Source organism: Hylobates moloch, unplaced genomic scaffold (assembly GCF_009828535.3).
Source record: "Hylobates moloch isolate HMO894 unplaced genomic scaffold, HMol_V3 SCAFFOLD_12, whole genome shotgun sequence".
Lineage (NCBI taxonomy): Eukaryota > Metazoa > Chordata > Mammalia > Primates > Hylobatidae > Hylobates > Hylobates moloch.
In genome coordinates this window covers 42,589,701-42,606,668 of record NW_026652287.1, presented here as the reverse complement: position 1 = coordinate 42,606,668, position 16,968 = coordinate 42,589,701, and the positions used below count along the sequence as shown (strand labels likewise).

At 45.8% G+C, this 16,968-nt stretch overlaps 1 protein-coding gene across 6 annotated transcripts; it reads left to right on the top strand.

The window, feature by feature from the left end:
* The first annotated feature begins 2,896 nt into the window (after positions 1-2,896).
* LOC116478414 (zinc finger protein 561) lies at positions 2,897-16,716 on the top strand. 6 transcript variants are annotated; one of them, XM_058425310.1, is made up of 7 exons: positions 2,897-2,954; positions 5,056-5,203; positions 6,322-6,410; positions 7,335-7,461; positions 10,394-10,476; positions 13,455-14,565; positions 16,346-16,716. In XM_058425310.1, the coding sequence occupies exons 2-7, from the start codon at positions 5,179-5,181 to the stop codon at positions 16,411-16,413; spliced, it is 1,503 nt and encodes a 500-aa protein (XP_058281293.1). In that variant the 5' UTR covers positions 2,897-2,954; positions 5,056-5,178; the 3' UTR covers positions 16,414-16,716. The 6 variants fall into 6 exon arrangements, with proteins under 6 accessions (XP_058281293.1, XP_032025473.1, XP_032025474.2 ...); XM_032169582.2 differs by having other exon boundaries at positions 13,455-16,434; XM_032169583.2 differs by lacking the exon at positions 5,056-5,203 and having other exon boundaries at positions 2,905-2,954.
* Positions 16,717-16,968: the final 252 nt, after the last annotated feature.

Here is a 16,968-nt window from a genome sequence, read left to right as displayed (position 1 = left end):
CTTTGTAACATCCACCCTCTGCCTGCAAAAAAAATTGCTCCTAATTCCATTGCCTATCCCAAACCTATAAGAACTAATGATAATCCCACCATCTTTTGCTGACTGTTTTGTCAGACTCAGCCCATCCGCACCCAGATGTAATACACAGCCATTGTTGCTCACTCAAGGCCTGCTTGGTGGTCTCTTTACTTGGACATGCATAATAAGAACTAACGGAATGTTATGCTCAGAGAGGTCAGAGAGGTTTCCCTTTCCCAATCCTCTACATCTTGTTTTTTTTTTTTTTTTTGGAGACAGAGTCTTGCTCTGTTGCCCAGGCTGGAGTGCAATGGCACAATCTCAGCTCACTGCAACCTTCACCTTCTGGGTTCAAGTGATTCTCTTGCCTCAGCCTCCCGAGTAGCTGGGACTACAGGAGTGCACCAACACACCTGGCTAATGTTTGTATTTTTAGTAGAGACAGGGTTTCACCATGTTGGCCAGGATAGTCTTGATCTCTTGAATTCATGATCCACCCAACTTAGCCTCTCAAAGTGCTGGGATTACAGGCATGAGCCACCATGCCCAGCCTCCATCTTGTTCTTACCCCACCATTCTGCTCTAGCTGTTCCCATCTATCCCCAATAGATTCTGAATCTTATTATTTTCAGAATAATCCTATCAGTGTTTCCCTATACTCAGAATAAACAAATAATTATGTATTTTCTTTTTCTTGTCTTTTTTTTTTTGAGATGGATTCTCACTCTGTCCCCCAGGCTGGAGTGCAGTGGCATGATCTTGGCTCACTGCAACCTCTGCCACCCGGGTTTAAGCAATTATCCTGCCTCTGCCTCCTGAGTAGCTGGGATTACAGGCCCCTGCCACTGTGCCCAGCAAATTTTTGTATTTTTAGTAGAGACGGGGTTTCACCATCTTGGCCAGGCTGATTTTGAACTCCTGACCTTGTGATCCACCTGCCTCGGCCTCCCGAAGTGCTGGGATTACAGGCGTGAGCCACTGCACCTGGCCTTTATTTTCTTTTTTTTATTTGTATTATTATTATTATTTTTTTTTTTTTGAGACGGAGTCTCGCTCTGTCACCCAGGCTGGAGTGCAGTGGCGCGATCTCGGCTCACTGCAAGCTCCGCCTCCCGGGTTCACGCCATTCTCCTGCCTCAGCCTCTCTGAGTAGCTGGGACTACAGGCGCCCGCCACCACGCCCGGCTAATTTTTTGTATTTTTAGTAGAGACAGGGTTTCACCGTGGTCTCGATCTCTTGACCTCGTGATCCGCCCGCCTCGGCCTCCCAAAGTGCTGGGATTACAAGCGTGAGCCATCGTGCCCAGCCTGTACTTTATATTCTTAGCTCCCACAATTTAGTCTAAATATTTGCCCTGACATGCTTATACTGGTCCAAGCAAGCATTAGGTCATAGCCTGTTCCTTTTCCTTATTTGAAGATGTTTTGACCCTTCTCAGCATTCCACAAGTTACTTCCTCCTTCCTTTGTTCTCCTCCACCTTTGCCTCTTTTAAAAAGTTATAAGTTGCTAGCCAATTGGGACAAATACAGAACGTGAGGTCCCATTCCAGCCAATGGAAACTGGACACAGCAGTAGGTTGGAAGCATCAGGTTATAAATGACCCTATCTCCTTTGTTTGGTGTACTCTCGTGGCAAAACTGCTGGTGAGTATACCCTCTCTGCAGGAAGTAAAAATGGCCTTGCTGAGTAAATTAAATTTATGTTCAAGTGCTATTTCTTTACAGCACCAGGGAACAAGGATTTTGAACATATATATATGTATATATTTATATGTTTATATATATATATGGAGAGAGAGAGAGAGGGTCTGCTACTTTGCCCAGGCTGGTCTCAAACTCTTGGACTTGTAGAAAGTGAAATAAATACAGGTTCCTCCTCAAAGGGACTTTCCTCCCAGTCTGACTGAAATAAATAGTAATCCCTCTTAGAAGCCAAATTTTCTCAAAGACCTGTGGTCATATTCTCAAATTCTGCCAGCTGTAATAAAGAAATCAATATACTCTGTGTTCTTAGCTCCCACATTTTAGTCTAGATATTTGCCCTGGCATGCCTGAACTGTTCCAAGCAAGTATTAGGTCATGGCCTATTCCTTTCCCTATTTAGAAGTGTTTTTGCCTCTCTCAACAGTCCACAAGTTACTTTCTCTCTTCCTTTGTTCTCCTCTGCCTTTGCCTTTTTTGGGAAGTTCTAAGTTGCTAGCCAATCCAGTGAAGTACAGAAGGTGAGGTCCTGTTCCAGCCAATGGAAGCCGGACACAGCAGAAGGGTGGACACGTCAAGTTTAAATAACCCTGTCTCCTTTGTTAGTGTGTGCTCTGGTGGCAAGACTGCCAGCCAGTGGCACCCATTCTGCAGAAAGTAAAACTAGCCTTGCTGAGATCCTTTGTCTCAGTGTTGATTTTGCTACACCAAACAAGCACCCATTCCCAGCAGACTCAAGCTATTTACCTACCTTAGCCTCCCAAAGTGCAGGAATTACAGGCGGGAGCCACTGCACTCGCCCAATAAAAGCTTTGGAGGAGCATCCCCAGATATGCGTCCCATCCTTCATCCCCGCCCTTCCAGCCCGACTGGCCACCTGAACCGCGGGCTAGGCCAGGTCCCACCCCTAAATCACCCCCGAGTACGGGCCCCTCCCCTCGCCCACAGTTCCGTCCGGAGGCCCGGTTCTAACCTCACCTTTTTCTCTGGACCTAGTTCTGCATCCCCCTCCCTGAGCCAACCCCAGGCCCTCTCCGCACCCACCCTGGAGGAAACTAGAATTTCTGTGTTCTACCCGGTCCTACGTGGCTGAAACTCGAGCCCACGAGCCCCGCCCGGCCAGAGTGTCGAAGCGGAAGTGATGTCAGTGCACCACCGCCATCTTTTCCGGTGCTGGCTCCTCTTGGTCAGTGCAGTTTCGCCTTTATGGTGGTGGAGTCCGCCCAGGCTGTGGTGAGTTCCGCCTGCTTGGCGGTCCCGGAGATAGCAGGGGGCGGCAAAGGAATGATTGCGCGCTGTCGCCCAGGAGCCTCTCAGATCCGGTTCACTTCACTCGCTTCTCCAGGGACTATCAGTCCTCCCTGTGCGGCCAGTTCCGAGAGGCTGCACGCTCTCTGGGTTCACTGCAACCTCTGCAACCTCTGCCTCCAGGGTCAAGCAGCTCTGCTGCCTCAGCCTTCCGAGTACCTGAGATTACAGGCAAGTGCCACCACTCCCGGCTACTTTTTGTATCTTTAGTAGAGATGGTTTCGCCATGTTGGCCAGGCTGGTCTTGAACTCCTGACCTTAGGTGGTCTGACTGCCTCGGTCCCCCAAAGTGCTGGGATTATAGGTGTGAGCCACTGCACCCGGCCAACTTTTGAAAATTTTAAATTTTGTTCTTTTTTTTTTTTTTTTTTTTTTTGAGACGGAGTCTCGCTCTGTCGCCCAGGCTGGAGTGCAGTGGCGCAATCTCAGCTCACTGCAAGCTCCGCCTCCCGGGTTCACGCCATTCTCCTGCCTCAGCCTCTCCGAGTAGCTGGGACTACAGGTGCCCGCCACCACGCCCGGCTAATTTTTTTGTATTTTTAGTAGAGACGGGGTTTCACCGTGGTCTCGATCTCCTGACCTCGTGATCCGCCTGCCTCGGCCTCCCAAAGTGCTGGGATTACAAGCGTGAGCCACCGCGCCCGGCTAAATTTTGTTCTTAAGTCATCTTAGGTACATAATGAAGTTATCAATAACACACGTGGGTGGTGACTACTGAATTGTTCTGTGCAGGTCTGCACTGTCTTCTCGTCATATGGGGGGGTAACACCATATACAGGAGCTCAGGCTCTAGGGACAAGTATCAGACCAACTACTAGGGTTGTGCGAATGTAGGTTTTTTTCAGTATTAAATAGAAGTAATGGGCCAGGCCTGGTGGCTCATGCTTATTATACCAGCACTTTGGGAGGCCAAGTCAGGAGGATTGTTTGAGCCCAGGAGTTTGAGACCAGCCTGGGCAACCTGGTGAAACCTTGTCTCTACTAAAACTACAAAAAATTAGCCGGACCCAGTGGTGTGCACCTGTAGTCCCAGCTACTTGGGGGGCTGAAGTGGGAGAATCACTTAAGGCCAGGAGTTCGAGACCAGCCTGGCCAACATGGCGAAACCATGTCTCTACTAAAAATGCAAAAATTAGCCAGGCATGGTGGTGCATACCTGTAATTCCAGCTACTGGGGAGGCTGAGGCCTGATAATCGCTTACACCTTGTAGGCAGAGGCTGCAAGGAGTCGAGATCGCGCCACTGCATTCCAGCCTGGGCAACAGAGTGAGACTCTGTCTCAAAATAATAATAATAATAAGGAGTGATGATGCGCACCTATGGTCCCAGCTATTCAGGAGGCTTAAGTGGGAGGATCATTTGAGCCTGGGAGGTCTAGGATACAGAGAGTTGTGTGAGTGCCATTGCACTTCAACCTGGGCAACAGAGTGAGACCCTGTCTCAATAGATAGATAGATAGATATAGGTAATGATAGCTATTGGGAAGAATGGTTATGCTAATTAAGTGAGCATGTATATATAAAGCTACTAGAGCTACTTCTGACATATCAGTCCTCAGTAAATGTCAGTTACTGTTATTAATACTTCGTTACTGGCCGGGCGCGGTGGATCACGCTTGTAATCCCAGCACTTTGGGAGGCCGAGGCGGGCGGATCACGAGGTCAGGAGATCGAGACCACGGTGAAACCCCGTCTCTACCAAAAATACAAAAAATTAGCCGGGCGTGGTGGCAGGCGCCTGTAGTCCCAGCTACTCGGAGAGGCTGAGGCAGGAGAATGGCGTGAACCCGGGAGGCGGAGGTTGCAGTGAGCCGAGATCATGCCACTGCACTCCAGCCTGGGCGACAGAGCAAGACTCCGTCTCAAAAAAAAAAAAAAAAAAAAAAAAAATACTTCGTTACTGAGTGACAGTACTGAGTGGGCAATTTTTGGTGGCCTTCACATCTGTCACCTGCAGAGACAAAGCTCAGGCATAAAGTTTGATGACTGATGTTTCATGCTTGTTGTTTGATGATTGATATGAACAGGACCACAAATAACCCTGTACAAAGAGGAATGGAGATTGCCTCTATCCACCTAGATTCATAAGCTGCCCTGAAGTGATCTTGGCATCAAGGAAGGGATGCACGTCACACCATCAGCTTCAGAGCATGGCAGCCATTTATTTGTCCCGTGGTAAGTCCTTGTTGATGCTCTTTTTCAGAGATTCTGCTTTAGGTCACCCTCCACAACATCCGTCACCCAGGCTGGAGTGCAGTGGTGCAATCTTAGCTCATTGCAACCTTCACCTCCCGGGTTCAAGTGATTCTCTTGCCTCAGCCTCCCATGTAGCTGTGACCACAAGCACATACCGCCAGGCCTGGCTAATTTTTGTTTGTTTGTTTTTGTTTTTGAGACGGAATCTCACTCTGTCTCCCAGGCTGGAGTGCAATGCTGCGGTCTTGACTCACTGCAACTTCTGCCTCCTGGGTTCAAGAAATTCTCTGCCTCAGCCTCCCATAATTTTTGTATTTTTAGTAGAGACGGGGTTTCATAATGTTGGCCAGGCTGGACTCAAATTCCTGACCTCAAGTGATTTGCCCGCCTTGGCCTCCCAAAGTGTTGGGATTACAGGCATGAGCCACTGTGCCCAGCCAGAATGCCATTTTAGAATTCAGCCCTGGTTTGTGTACCTTAGGAAATGCTACATAAGCTTCACGAGTGTTACTACTATGGGCAGATAGAGAGTCACTTTTTTTTTTTTTTTGAGACAGAATCTTGCTCTGTCACCCAGGCTAGAGTGCAGTGGCACAATCTCGGCTCACTGCAAGCTCCACCTCCTGGGTTCACGCCATTCTCCTGCCTCAGCCTCCTGAGTAGCTGGGACTACAGGTGCCCACCACCACATCTGGCTAATTTTTTGTATTTTTAGTAGAGACAGGGTTTCACCATGTTAGCCAGGATGGTCTCATTCTCCTGACCTCATGATCCACCCTCCTCGGCCTCCCAAAGTGCTGGGATTACAGGCATGAGGCACCACGCCTGGCCGAGAGTCACATTTTTCAGGGTGTAAGTTTCCTTGAAAAATGAAACTATTACCCTTTACCCAACAGGCAGTTTGGCCCACGTCCGCTTTTGAGTCTCGCTGACACAGGACTACTATGGCATTTCATGGAAGTGTTGTGTGTGTGCAGTTTTCTGGAGTGTGTAGGAGCATATGGGAATTTCAAGCTAGGATGGAAAGACTTCTAGGCATGAGAATGTGGGAAGGATGGGCAGCTCTGGCTTCTCATGCCTTTTTACTTTTCCACTAGGGATTTTTTCCAGGGAACCAATCTGCCCTTTTGAAGAAAAGACAAAGGCAGAAAGGATGGTGGAGGACTACCTGGCAAATGGTTATCAGGTAAGCAGAAAATGTACTGTTGTTAAAAATGACATGCTTTCATCCAATAGGTAGACACATTTCTTTCTAGGCAGACTCATCTCCAGAGTTTTCTTAGAGCAAATGAAGCCTTACTCAAGGACTGAGTCCCCAGATGAATTTCCCCAGAGAATGAAGTCTCCTATACATAAAGTGTTAACTTGAAAATCAGTCTGATAGCTCAGTAATTACTACTTAAGCCTGACCTTCATGGTGCCAACTGCATCTTTCTTACATTGCTGGGTGTAGTGCCCGATGATAAAGCCAACGAAAGTGTCCTTTTATCAAATTATTCACTTATCAGCATTTATCAAGTATCTGCAGTGTGCTGAGAAGTATGCTGCATAGACATCAATGGGACACGAAGAGCTCCTAGCCTGGTTGTGCTGAGATCAAGCGTAAGCAGTGTGCAGTGGCTCATGCCTGTAATTCCAGCTACTCAGGAGGCAGAGGTGAGAAGACCACTTCAGCCCAGGAGATCGAAGCTGTAGTAAGCAGCAGTTGTGCCTGGGCGACACAGTGGGACCCTGTCTTCATATACAAATAAATAAACAGATTAGATAGATAGATAGATGCTAGATAGATAAAAATTCATCTTTAGGAAGTACTGTTCTAATCAAAATAAAAATAAAATTTAAAAATACAAATATTAAAAAGTTAAAAATACATAGATCAGCAAAAAAAGATTTAAAAAAATTTTAAAAAGTGTTGTTTAAGGCATATGCCTGTGGGAGCTCAACCTTGAGTGTTTAGACAAAAGAGCTCCTGAGACATTAAACCCTGGAGTAGATCATGGGAGACCTGAGAACCACATATAGGTGAGTATAAGGTTCCCCTTCATCATTCTCCAGTGAATATTGGTGGAAGTGTTCATTGGCTCAAACCAGCATGTGTATGATGACATAGGATTCAGTGACGTTTGATGATGTGGCTGTGGACTTCACCCCAGAGGAGTGGGCTTTACTAGACACAACTGAGAAATACCTCTACAGAGATGTGATGCTGGAGAACTACATGAACCTGGCCTCTGTGGGTAAGAGTAACATCACTGCTTGGCATGGTGGCCTGCACCTGTAGTCCCAGATACTTGGGAGGCTGAGGTGGGAGAATCGCTGGAGCCTGGGAGTTTGATACTAGCATGGGCAACATTGTGATACGTTGTCCCTTAAAAAAAAAATTCTAGGCCGGGCGCAGTGGTTCACGCCTGTAATCCCAGCACTTTGGGAGGCTGAGGAGGGCAGATCATGAGGTCAGGAGATGGAGACCATCCTGGCTAACACTGTGAAACCCTGTCTCTACTAAAAAAATACAAAAAAATTAGGTGGGCATAGTGGCAGGTACCTGTAGTCCCAGCTATTCGGGAGGCTGAGGCAGGAGAATGGCATGAACCCGGGAGGCGGATCTTGCAGTGAGCCAAGATCACGCCACTGCACTCCAGCCTGGGCGACAGAGTGAGACTCCATTTCAAAAAGAAAATCCTAAAAATGAAGACTAGGCCGGTTGTGGTGGCTCACGCCTATAATCCCAGCACTTTGGGAGGCCAAGGCGGGCAGATCACATGCGGTCAGGAATTTGAGAACAGCCTGGCCAAAATAGTGAAACCCTATCTCTACTAAAAATACAAAAGTTATCCAGACTTGGTGGTGGGCACCTGTAGTCCCAGCTACTCAGGAGGCTTAGACAGGAGAATTGCTTGAACCAGGATGCAGAAGTTACAGTGAGCCGAGATTGCACCACTGCACTCCTGCTGGGGCAACACGGTGATACTTCATCTAAAAAAGTAAATACATTAAAAATAAAAATAAACACTAGCATCATTTCTTGTAGCCTGTTATAGAGCTGATGTATGTTACATGCTTGTTTGTCAATTCTGAAAACAGTGGGGAATAACAGAAACAGTCCCAAGTAACAGTCCCTGCTGTAGTATGTTTTAAGTTACTGTGGTAATCCTGGAAACAACATCAACAGCATCAGCTTCGTGCTGTAAGAAATATACATCTTTCTTCCCCTATCCTTTGATGTAGTAAATTGGAAACTCCAGGGTTGGAGCCCAGTCATCTGTGTTTTCAGAATCACTGAAGATGAATCTAATATACTATCATGTTTGAGACCCAATGGGAGAGTTTACCCATGAGAGCAAGCATCTTTTTGTTGTACTTACTTTATTTCTGCTTTTTTTTTTTTTTTGAGACAGAGTCTCACTCCGTCGCCCAGGCTGGAGTGTAATGGTGCCACCTTGGCTCACTGCAACTTCAGCCTCCCAAGTAGCTGGGATTAGGTGCACCTGCCACCATGCCCAGTTAAATTTTTTTTTTTTGTATTTTTAGTAGAGACAGGGTTTCACCATGTCGGCCAGCCCGGTTTTGAACTCCTGACCTCAGGTGATCCACCCGCCTTGGCCTCCCAGAGTGCTGGGATTACAGGTGTGAGCCACTGCGCCCAGCCTACTTACTTTATTTATTATTTTCGTGGCAGGGTCTTGCTGTGCCGCCCAGGCTGGAGTTTGGTGGTGCGATCTCTGCTCACTACAACCTGTGCCCTCCCAGGTTCAAGCAATTCTCCTGCCTCAGCCTCCTGAGTAGCTGGGATTACAGGCAATTTTCACTGTGCCCAGCTAATTTTTGTATTTTTAGTAGAGAAGGGGTTTCACTGTGTTGGCCAGGCTGGTCTTAAACTCCTGACCTCAAATGATCCACCCACCTCGACCTCCCAAAGTGTTAGGATTACAGGCATGAGCCACCTCGCCCAGCCTACTTTATTTCTTACTGAAATAAAAGTTTTATTGCTTTACAAGTGTGTACATAAGTCTGAATTTGGGTTTAATGGGTCAGAGACAACCAATCTTTTTCGGGCATAGAAATGGAGATCCTAGCTTTTTTATCCCTTTTGTAATAATTACATTACTTTTATTAGAACTATATCTCCTGGTGAGGCATGATGGCTCATGCCTATAATCCCAGCACTTTGGGAGGCTGAGGTGAGTGGATTGCCTGAGGCCAGGAGTTTGAGACCAGCATGTCCTGCACGGTGAAACCCCTTCTCTACTAAAAATACAAAAAGTCAGCCAGACGTGGTGGCACATGCCTGTAGTCCCAGCTAGTCAAGAGGCTGAGGTGGGAGAATTGCTTCAACACGGGAGACAGAGGTTGCGTTGAGCCAATATTGTGCCACTGCACTCCAGCGTGGGTGACAAAGCGAGACTTCATCTCAAAAAAACAAAAAAAGAAAAAAAGGAGATTTTTAAAGATGCACTTTGCTTCAGAAGATTTATTTTTCTCAAGAGTTTTGGATATCTTTGACTTTTATTTTCCATCTTGTCAAACATTCCTATGATCTAATAAAACTATGTGTTCTGTTTCTTTGTTAACTTTATCATTTTGAACATGCTATTTATCTAGATCTTTCCTACTTTCCTTTCCTGAAAATCTTCTCTTCCTATTTTCCATCAGCTTTAATTTTCTTTTCTGAAGTCTCGCTCTGTCACCCAGGCTGGAGTGCAGTGGCACTATCTCAGCTCACTGCAACCTCTGCCTCCTGGGTTCAAGTGATTCTCCTGCCTCAGCCTCATGAGTAGCTGGGATTATAGGCATGCGCCACTATGCACAGCTAATTTTGTATTTTTAGTAGAGATGGGCCTTCTCCATGTTGGTCAGTCTGGTCTTGAACTCCTGACCTCAAGTGATCCACCCACCTCAGCCTCCCAAAGTGCTGGGATTACAGGTGTGAGCCACCGCTCCCAGCAGTTTTAATTTTTACAGAAGTAGTTTGTAATAAACTATCTAAACACATCAGTTGTGTAATAAACCCCACATAATTATAGCCAAATTTTTGACATACCAAAATCTTCAAGGTTCTCTGGCTTTTATTTTATTGCTGTGTTTAATTTGAAAACAAGTAAAAATGACTCATTTTAAACTAACATTTCTTCTCTAAACCCTTACATTTCTTTTTCTGCTTAACTTCAGAATGGGAAATACAACCTAGAACCAAATGGTCATCACTTCAGCAAGGTTTTTTGAAGAATCAAATATTCAGTGGGATACAAATGGTAAGATTCATGAGGGATATTTCTTAATTTCCTCTCTTAGAAAAGATAGAGAATTCCATTCTAGAAAATCAGCACAGTCAGAGGTGTAGGTTACATCTGTAATCCCAGCTACTTGGGAGGCTGAAGTGGAAGGATCATTTGAGCCCAAGAGTTCAAGACCAGCCTAGGCAGTATAGCAAGATCCCATCTCTGATTTTAAAAAGAGGGTGAATGTGGTAGCTCATGCCTGTAATCCCAACATTTTGGGAGGCCAAGGTGGGTGGATCACTTGAGGTCAGGAGTTTGAGACCAGGCTGGCCGACATGGTGAAACTCCATCTCTACTAAAAAATAAAAACTTAGCTGAGTGTGGTGGTGGACACCTGTCATACCAGTTACTCGGGAGGCTGAGACAGGAGAATGGCGTGAACACAGAGGCAGAGGTTGCAATGAGCCGATATTGAACCACTGCATTCCAGCCTGGGCGACCAAGTGAGACTCTGTCTCAGAAATAAAGAAAGAAAAGAACCTGAGTCTGTAATCCCATCACTTTGGGAGGCCCAGGCGGGTGGATCACTTGAGATTAGCACTTCAAGACCAGCCGGGCCAACATAGTGAAACTTATCTCTACTAAAAATACAAAGTTAGCCAGGCGTGGTGGCAGGCACCTGTAATCCCAGTTACATGGGAGGATGAGGCAGAATTGCTTAAACCCGGGAGGTGGAGTTTGCAGTGAAAAAGAAACTGCACAAATGAGAGATACTTGAGGGAATTAGAGAAGAAGCCTGCAGGCTGGGTGCGATGGCTCATGCTTGTAATCCCAGCACTTTGGGAGGCCGAGGTGGGCGGATCACGAGGTCAGGAGATCAAGACCACGGTGAAACCCTGTCTCTACTAAAAATACAAAAAAAAATTAGCCGGGCTTGGTGGCGGGCGCCTGTAGTCCCAGCTACTCAGAGAAGCTGAGGCAGGAGAATGGCGTGAACCCAGGAGGCGGAGCTTGCAGTGAGCCGAGATTGCGCCACTGCACTCCAGCCTGGGTGACAGAGCGAGACTCCATCTCAAAAAAATAAAAAAAAAAGAGAAGAAGCCTGTATCCTTGGGGGAGGAGGGTCTCTGGAGAGATAGTCTGAATGTAATGACTTTTGTGATGTTCCATATCTGTATAACTTGTCACTTCAAAATACCCACAAATACACGTTCCCACATAAGTCACTAGACATTGAGGATTTAAACAGTTTCATGAAAATCTACACTATTTGGCTGGGTGCAATGGCGGACACCTGTAATCCCAGCACTTTGGGAAGCTGAGGCAGGAGAATCACTTGAGCCTAGGAGTTCAAGACCAGCATGGACAATGGAGACCCTGTCTCTACAAGGAATAGAAAATTAGCAGGGCCTGTTGGCATGCACCTGCAATCCAAGCTCCTCAGGGCACCGAGGCAGGATGATGGCTTCAGCCTGGGAGATTAAGGCCACAGTGAGCTGTGATTGTGCCATGGTACCCAGCCTGGGTGGCAGAGTGAGACCTTGTCTCAAACCACCCTGCACAATAAAAAAAATTACAGTTTTTTTTTTTTTCAACAATTAGAGCCAGTGGCATAGAATTCTGGCAAAAGGTCCCATCATTCAACCCAAAAGAAATCAAGAAATCAGGAAATAAAAACAAGAAAAATTGTAAAAATTATAATTATCCAAGTAGGCTGACATAGTAGCTCACGGCTGTAATCCCAGCACTTTGGGAGGCTGAGGCAGGGGGGTTTTGTGAAGAGTTTGAGATCAGCCTAGGCTACATAGCAAGACCCTGTCTCTATAAAAATAAATTGAGGCTGGGTGTGGTGGCTCACGCTTGTAATCCCAGCAATTTGGGAGGTCAATGTGGGCAGATCACGAGGTCAGCAGTTCAAGACCAGCCTGGCCAACATGGTGAAACCCTGACTCTACAAAAAATAACAAAATTGGCTGGGTGTGGCTACACGTGCCTATAATCCCAGCTACTCACGAGGCTGAGGCATGAGAATCACTTGAGCGCAGGAGGTGGAGGTTGCAGTGAGCCAAGGTCTTGCCACTTGCACTCTAGCCAAAGCGAGACTCCATCTCAAAAATAAACTGAGGTGGGGCGTGGTGGCTCACACCTGTAATCTCAACACTTTGGCAGGCCAAGGCAGGCAGATCATCTGAGGTCAGGAGTTCAAAACCAGCCTGGCCAACATGGTGAAACCCTGTCTCTACTGAAACTACAAAAATTAGCCAGGCGTGGTGACCCATGCCTGTAATCCCAGCTACTTGGGAGGCTGAGGAAGGAGAATCGCTTGAACCTGGGAGGCAGAGGTTGCAGTGAGCCAAAATCATGCCATTGCACTCCAGCCTGGGCTACAGAGCGAGACTCTGTCTCTAAATTAATAAATAAACAAACCGAAAGATTGGCCAGGCATGATGGTGCATTCAAATAGTTCTATCTACACAGGAAGCTAAGGCAAGATGATCACTTGAACTCAGCCAGGAGTTTGAGGTTACAGTGAGCCATGATCACACCAGTGCACTATAGCCCAGGCAATGGAGCAAAACCCCAACTCTGAAAAAAGTAAAACATGCTGGGTGTGGTGGGTGATGCCTGTAATACCACCACTTTGGGAGGCTGAGGCAGGCAGATCACCTGAGCTTAGGAGTTTGAGACCAGGCTGGGTAACTTGGCAAAACCTTGTTTCTACAAAACAGAAAAATTAGCCAAGTGCAGTGGCATGCACCTGTATTCCTAGCTACTTGGGAGGCTGAGGCAGGAGAATCACTTGAGCCTGGGAGGTGGAGGTTGCAGTTAGCTGAGAGTGTGCCACTGCACTCCAGACAGGGAGATAGAACAAGACTTTCTCTCAAAAAAAAAAAAAATTAAACATTAAAAAGTAAAATAATAATTGTCATCAAAATGTTTCTGTGTTCAGATGGGTGAAATCTCTTCATATGTCTGAAAATGTTTTAAAACCTTTATCTCGTCATCAACAGACAAGAGGCTACAATGGATGGAAACTCTGTGACTGTAAGAATTGTGGAGAGGTCTTCAGGGAACAGTTTTGCCTTAAGACACACATGACAGCTCAGAATGGAGGGAACACTTCTGAGGGTAATTGTTATGGAAAAGACACCCTCAGTGTGCACAAGGAAGCCTCTACTGGACAGGAACTTTCCAAATTTAATCCACGTGGAAAAGTCTTCACTCTAACTCCAGGTCTTGCTGTACATCTTGAGGTTCTCAACACAAGACAACCCTACAAATGTAAGGAATGTGGAAAAGGCTTTAAGTATTTTGCGAGCCTTGATAATCACATGGGAATCCACACTGATGAGAAACTCTGTGAATTTCAGGAATGTGGGAGAGCTGTTACAGCTTCCTCATACCTAAAGCAGTGTGTAGCAGTTCATACAGGAAAGAAATCTAAAAAGACTAAGAAATGTGGGAAATCTTTCACTAATTTTTCTCAACTTTATGCACATGTGAAAACTCATAAAGGAGAGAAGTCCTTTGAATGTAAAGAATGTGGAAGATCCTTTAGAAATTCCTCATGCCTTAATGATCACATTCAAATTCACACTGGAATAAAACCACACAAGTGTACATACTGTGGGAAAGCCTTCACTAGATCAACTCAACTTACTGAACATGTAAGAACTCACACTGGAATAAAACCCTATGAATGTAAGGAATGTGGCCAAGCCTTCACTCAGTACTCAGGCCTTTCTATACACATACGAAGTCACAGTGGAAAGAAACCCTATCAGTGTAAGGAATGTGGGAAAGCCTTCACTACATCCACAAGTCTTATTCAGCATACAAGAATTCACACAGGAGAGAAGCCTTATGAATGTGTTGAATGCGGGAAGACCTTCATTACTTCTTCCCGTCGTAGTAAACATTTGAAAACTCATAGTGGAGAAAAGCCCTTTGTATGCAAGATATGTGGGAAAGCATTTCTATATTCCTCACGCCTTAATGTTCACCTGCGAACTCATACTGGAGAGAAACCCTTTGTATGTAAAGAATGTGGGAAAGCATTTGCTGTTTCCTCACGCCTAAGTAGACATGAAAGAATTCACACTGGGGAGAAACCCTATGAATGTAAGGATATGAGTGTTATCATTTAGCCCATTGGTTGACATCTTTAATTATTGGCAATGACACCAAAGATTATCAGATTTGTCCTAAATTCCTTGTAGAGGTTGTAATGACTCATGGATTGGCCTTAGATGCCATCCCAAGGGTCTGAAATTAAACCCACAGGTTCATGGTTGCCTGAGTCTGGGCATCTGTGAAGAAGGGTCATGGATGATGAGGTCAGTACTACAGGCTGCCTCACCTTGGTGATTAGATTCCTAAGATCATAGCATTAACAAGTTCTGTATGAGATAAATCATGCAGATTGATCCCAGCCCCTCTTAGTGGCAGCCAGTGTGGCACATTTATGTCAAAATTTACCAGAAGGCAAGATGATGTAGGTCCCCAAAGGTGGGTTGTTAAGAGATGCTCCTCCAAGGGTCTCTTCTGTTCCCATGGATCCTGCACAGCATATCAGGAATGAAACCATCCATAACTGCCAGTGCACTTTCACAGCTGATTATTTCTGTGTCCCCTTGTAAAATCTAAGAAGTTAACAGCCTTGCCTGTTCTGCCTTGTATGTCTATTTTAGATGGAACAATGTAAGTGGCAATGTCTCTTCTAGTATAATCCAGTCTCCTCACTTCTGTTAAGGTGGCTGATATAGTCCATGAGTCCCATTTGTGATCTCTTTATCAGATGAGTGTTCAGCCACACTTTCAGGATTCTCTTCAGTACAAGTTTTCTAATTTTTGCATTATGGATAGGCTGAGAATTTTCCAAATCTCCAAGTTCTGGTTCCTTTTCCCTTAGCAATTTCTTCTGCCATTCAGGTCTCCTCTTCTGCATTTTTGCCAAGACCAGCTGGGTCATGGAGATCCTAACCCAGTGGCTCTAGATTAATTAAGACAAAGACACAGAAATAGAATGCAGAGTGGGAATCGGGGCTCACAGCCTTCAGAGCTGAGAGCCTTGAACAGAGTTTGACCCACATATTTATTGACAGTAAGCCCATGATAAACATTATTTCTATAGATTATAGATTAGCTAAAAGTATTCCTTACGGGAAAGAAAGGGACGGGCTCTGGCTTGTTATCTGCAACAGGAACATGTCCTTAAGGCACAAATCAGTCATTCTATTGTTTGTGGTTTAGGAATGCCTTGAGCAGTTTTCCAGTTTTCCATCCTGGGTGGGCCAGGTGTTCCTTGCCCTCGTTCTGGTAAACCAGCAACCTCCAGCATGGGTGTCATAGCCATCACGAGCATGTCCCAGTGCTGTTGAGATTTTGTTTATGGCCAGTTTCTCATGGCCTGTTTATGGCCAAATTTGGGGGGCCGTTCCCAGCACATTTTCCTGTAAGCAGTCAGGAAGAATGAAGCTTCCTGTGTCCTTTAATACTTTAATTACAAATGTTAATGATACATACCGAGTTTTATCTCTCTCAATCTCTACCTTCCACAAAGTGCTAGAATGCAGTTCTGCCAAGTTCCTCACTACTTCATATCAAGGGTTGTCTTTTCTTCATTTCCCAATAGCATGTTCCTCATTCCCCAGTGACATCTCACCAGAATCACCCTTACCAACCTTATTTCCAGCTTGCACATCAGAATTTTTCCAGCCTCTACTCATTTGTCAGTTTCAAATCTGCTTCATATTTTTAGTTTTTTTGTTTGTTTGTTTTTAATCTGCCTTAATGAGCTCAGGCCACTGTAACAAAATACCACAGACCAAATGGCTTACAAATTCATTTAATTTTAAATAAATGAGGTTAAAAACAAATTTATATTCTCACATTTCTCGAGGCTGGAAGTCTGAGATCAGAGTGCCAACATGGTCAACTTCTGGTGAGAGCTCTCTTCCTGGTATGTAAATGCCCACTTCCTCATGTCTTCACAGGATGGAAACCAACAAATAGGTCTCTCTCTCTTTCCTCTCTCCTTTCTCCTCTCTCCTCTCTCCTTTCTGCTCTCTCCTCTCTCTGTCTCCCCACCATCTCTCTCCTCCCCCTCCCTCCCCCCTACCCATCTCTTGATATCATTTCTTTTTTTCTTTTTTTTTTTTTTTTTGAGATGGAGTCTCATTCTGTTGCCCAGGCTGGAGTGTGCAGTGGCACAATCTCGGCTCACTGCAAGCTCCGCCTCCCGGGTTCACGCCATTCTCCTGCCTCAGCCTCTCCGAGTAGCTGGGACTACAGGTGCCCGCCATCACGCCCGGTTAATTTTTTTGTATTTTTAGTAAAGACGGGGTTTCACCGTGGTCTCAATCTCCTGACCTCGTGATCCTCCCGCCTCGACCTCCCAAAGTGCTGGGATTACAAGCGTGAGCCACTGCACCTGGCGACATCATTTCATGATACTTCTAAAGACCCTATTTTCAGGCTGGGCACGGTGGCTCACACCTGTAATCCCAGCACTTTGGGAGGCTG

Coding starts and splice junctions, on each gene's coding strand:
- LOC116478414 (XM_058425310.1), top strand. CDS start 5,179: ATGGCAGCCATTTATTTGTCCCGTG. Junction 5,204..6,321: donor AGCCATTTATTTGTCCCGTG/GTAAGTCCTTGT, acceptor CTTTTCCACTAG/GGATTTTTTCCAGGGAACCA. Junction 14,566..16,345: donor TGGGGAGAAACCCTATGAAT/GTAAGGATATGA, acceptor ACATTTCTCGAG/GCTGGAAGTCTGAGATCAGA.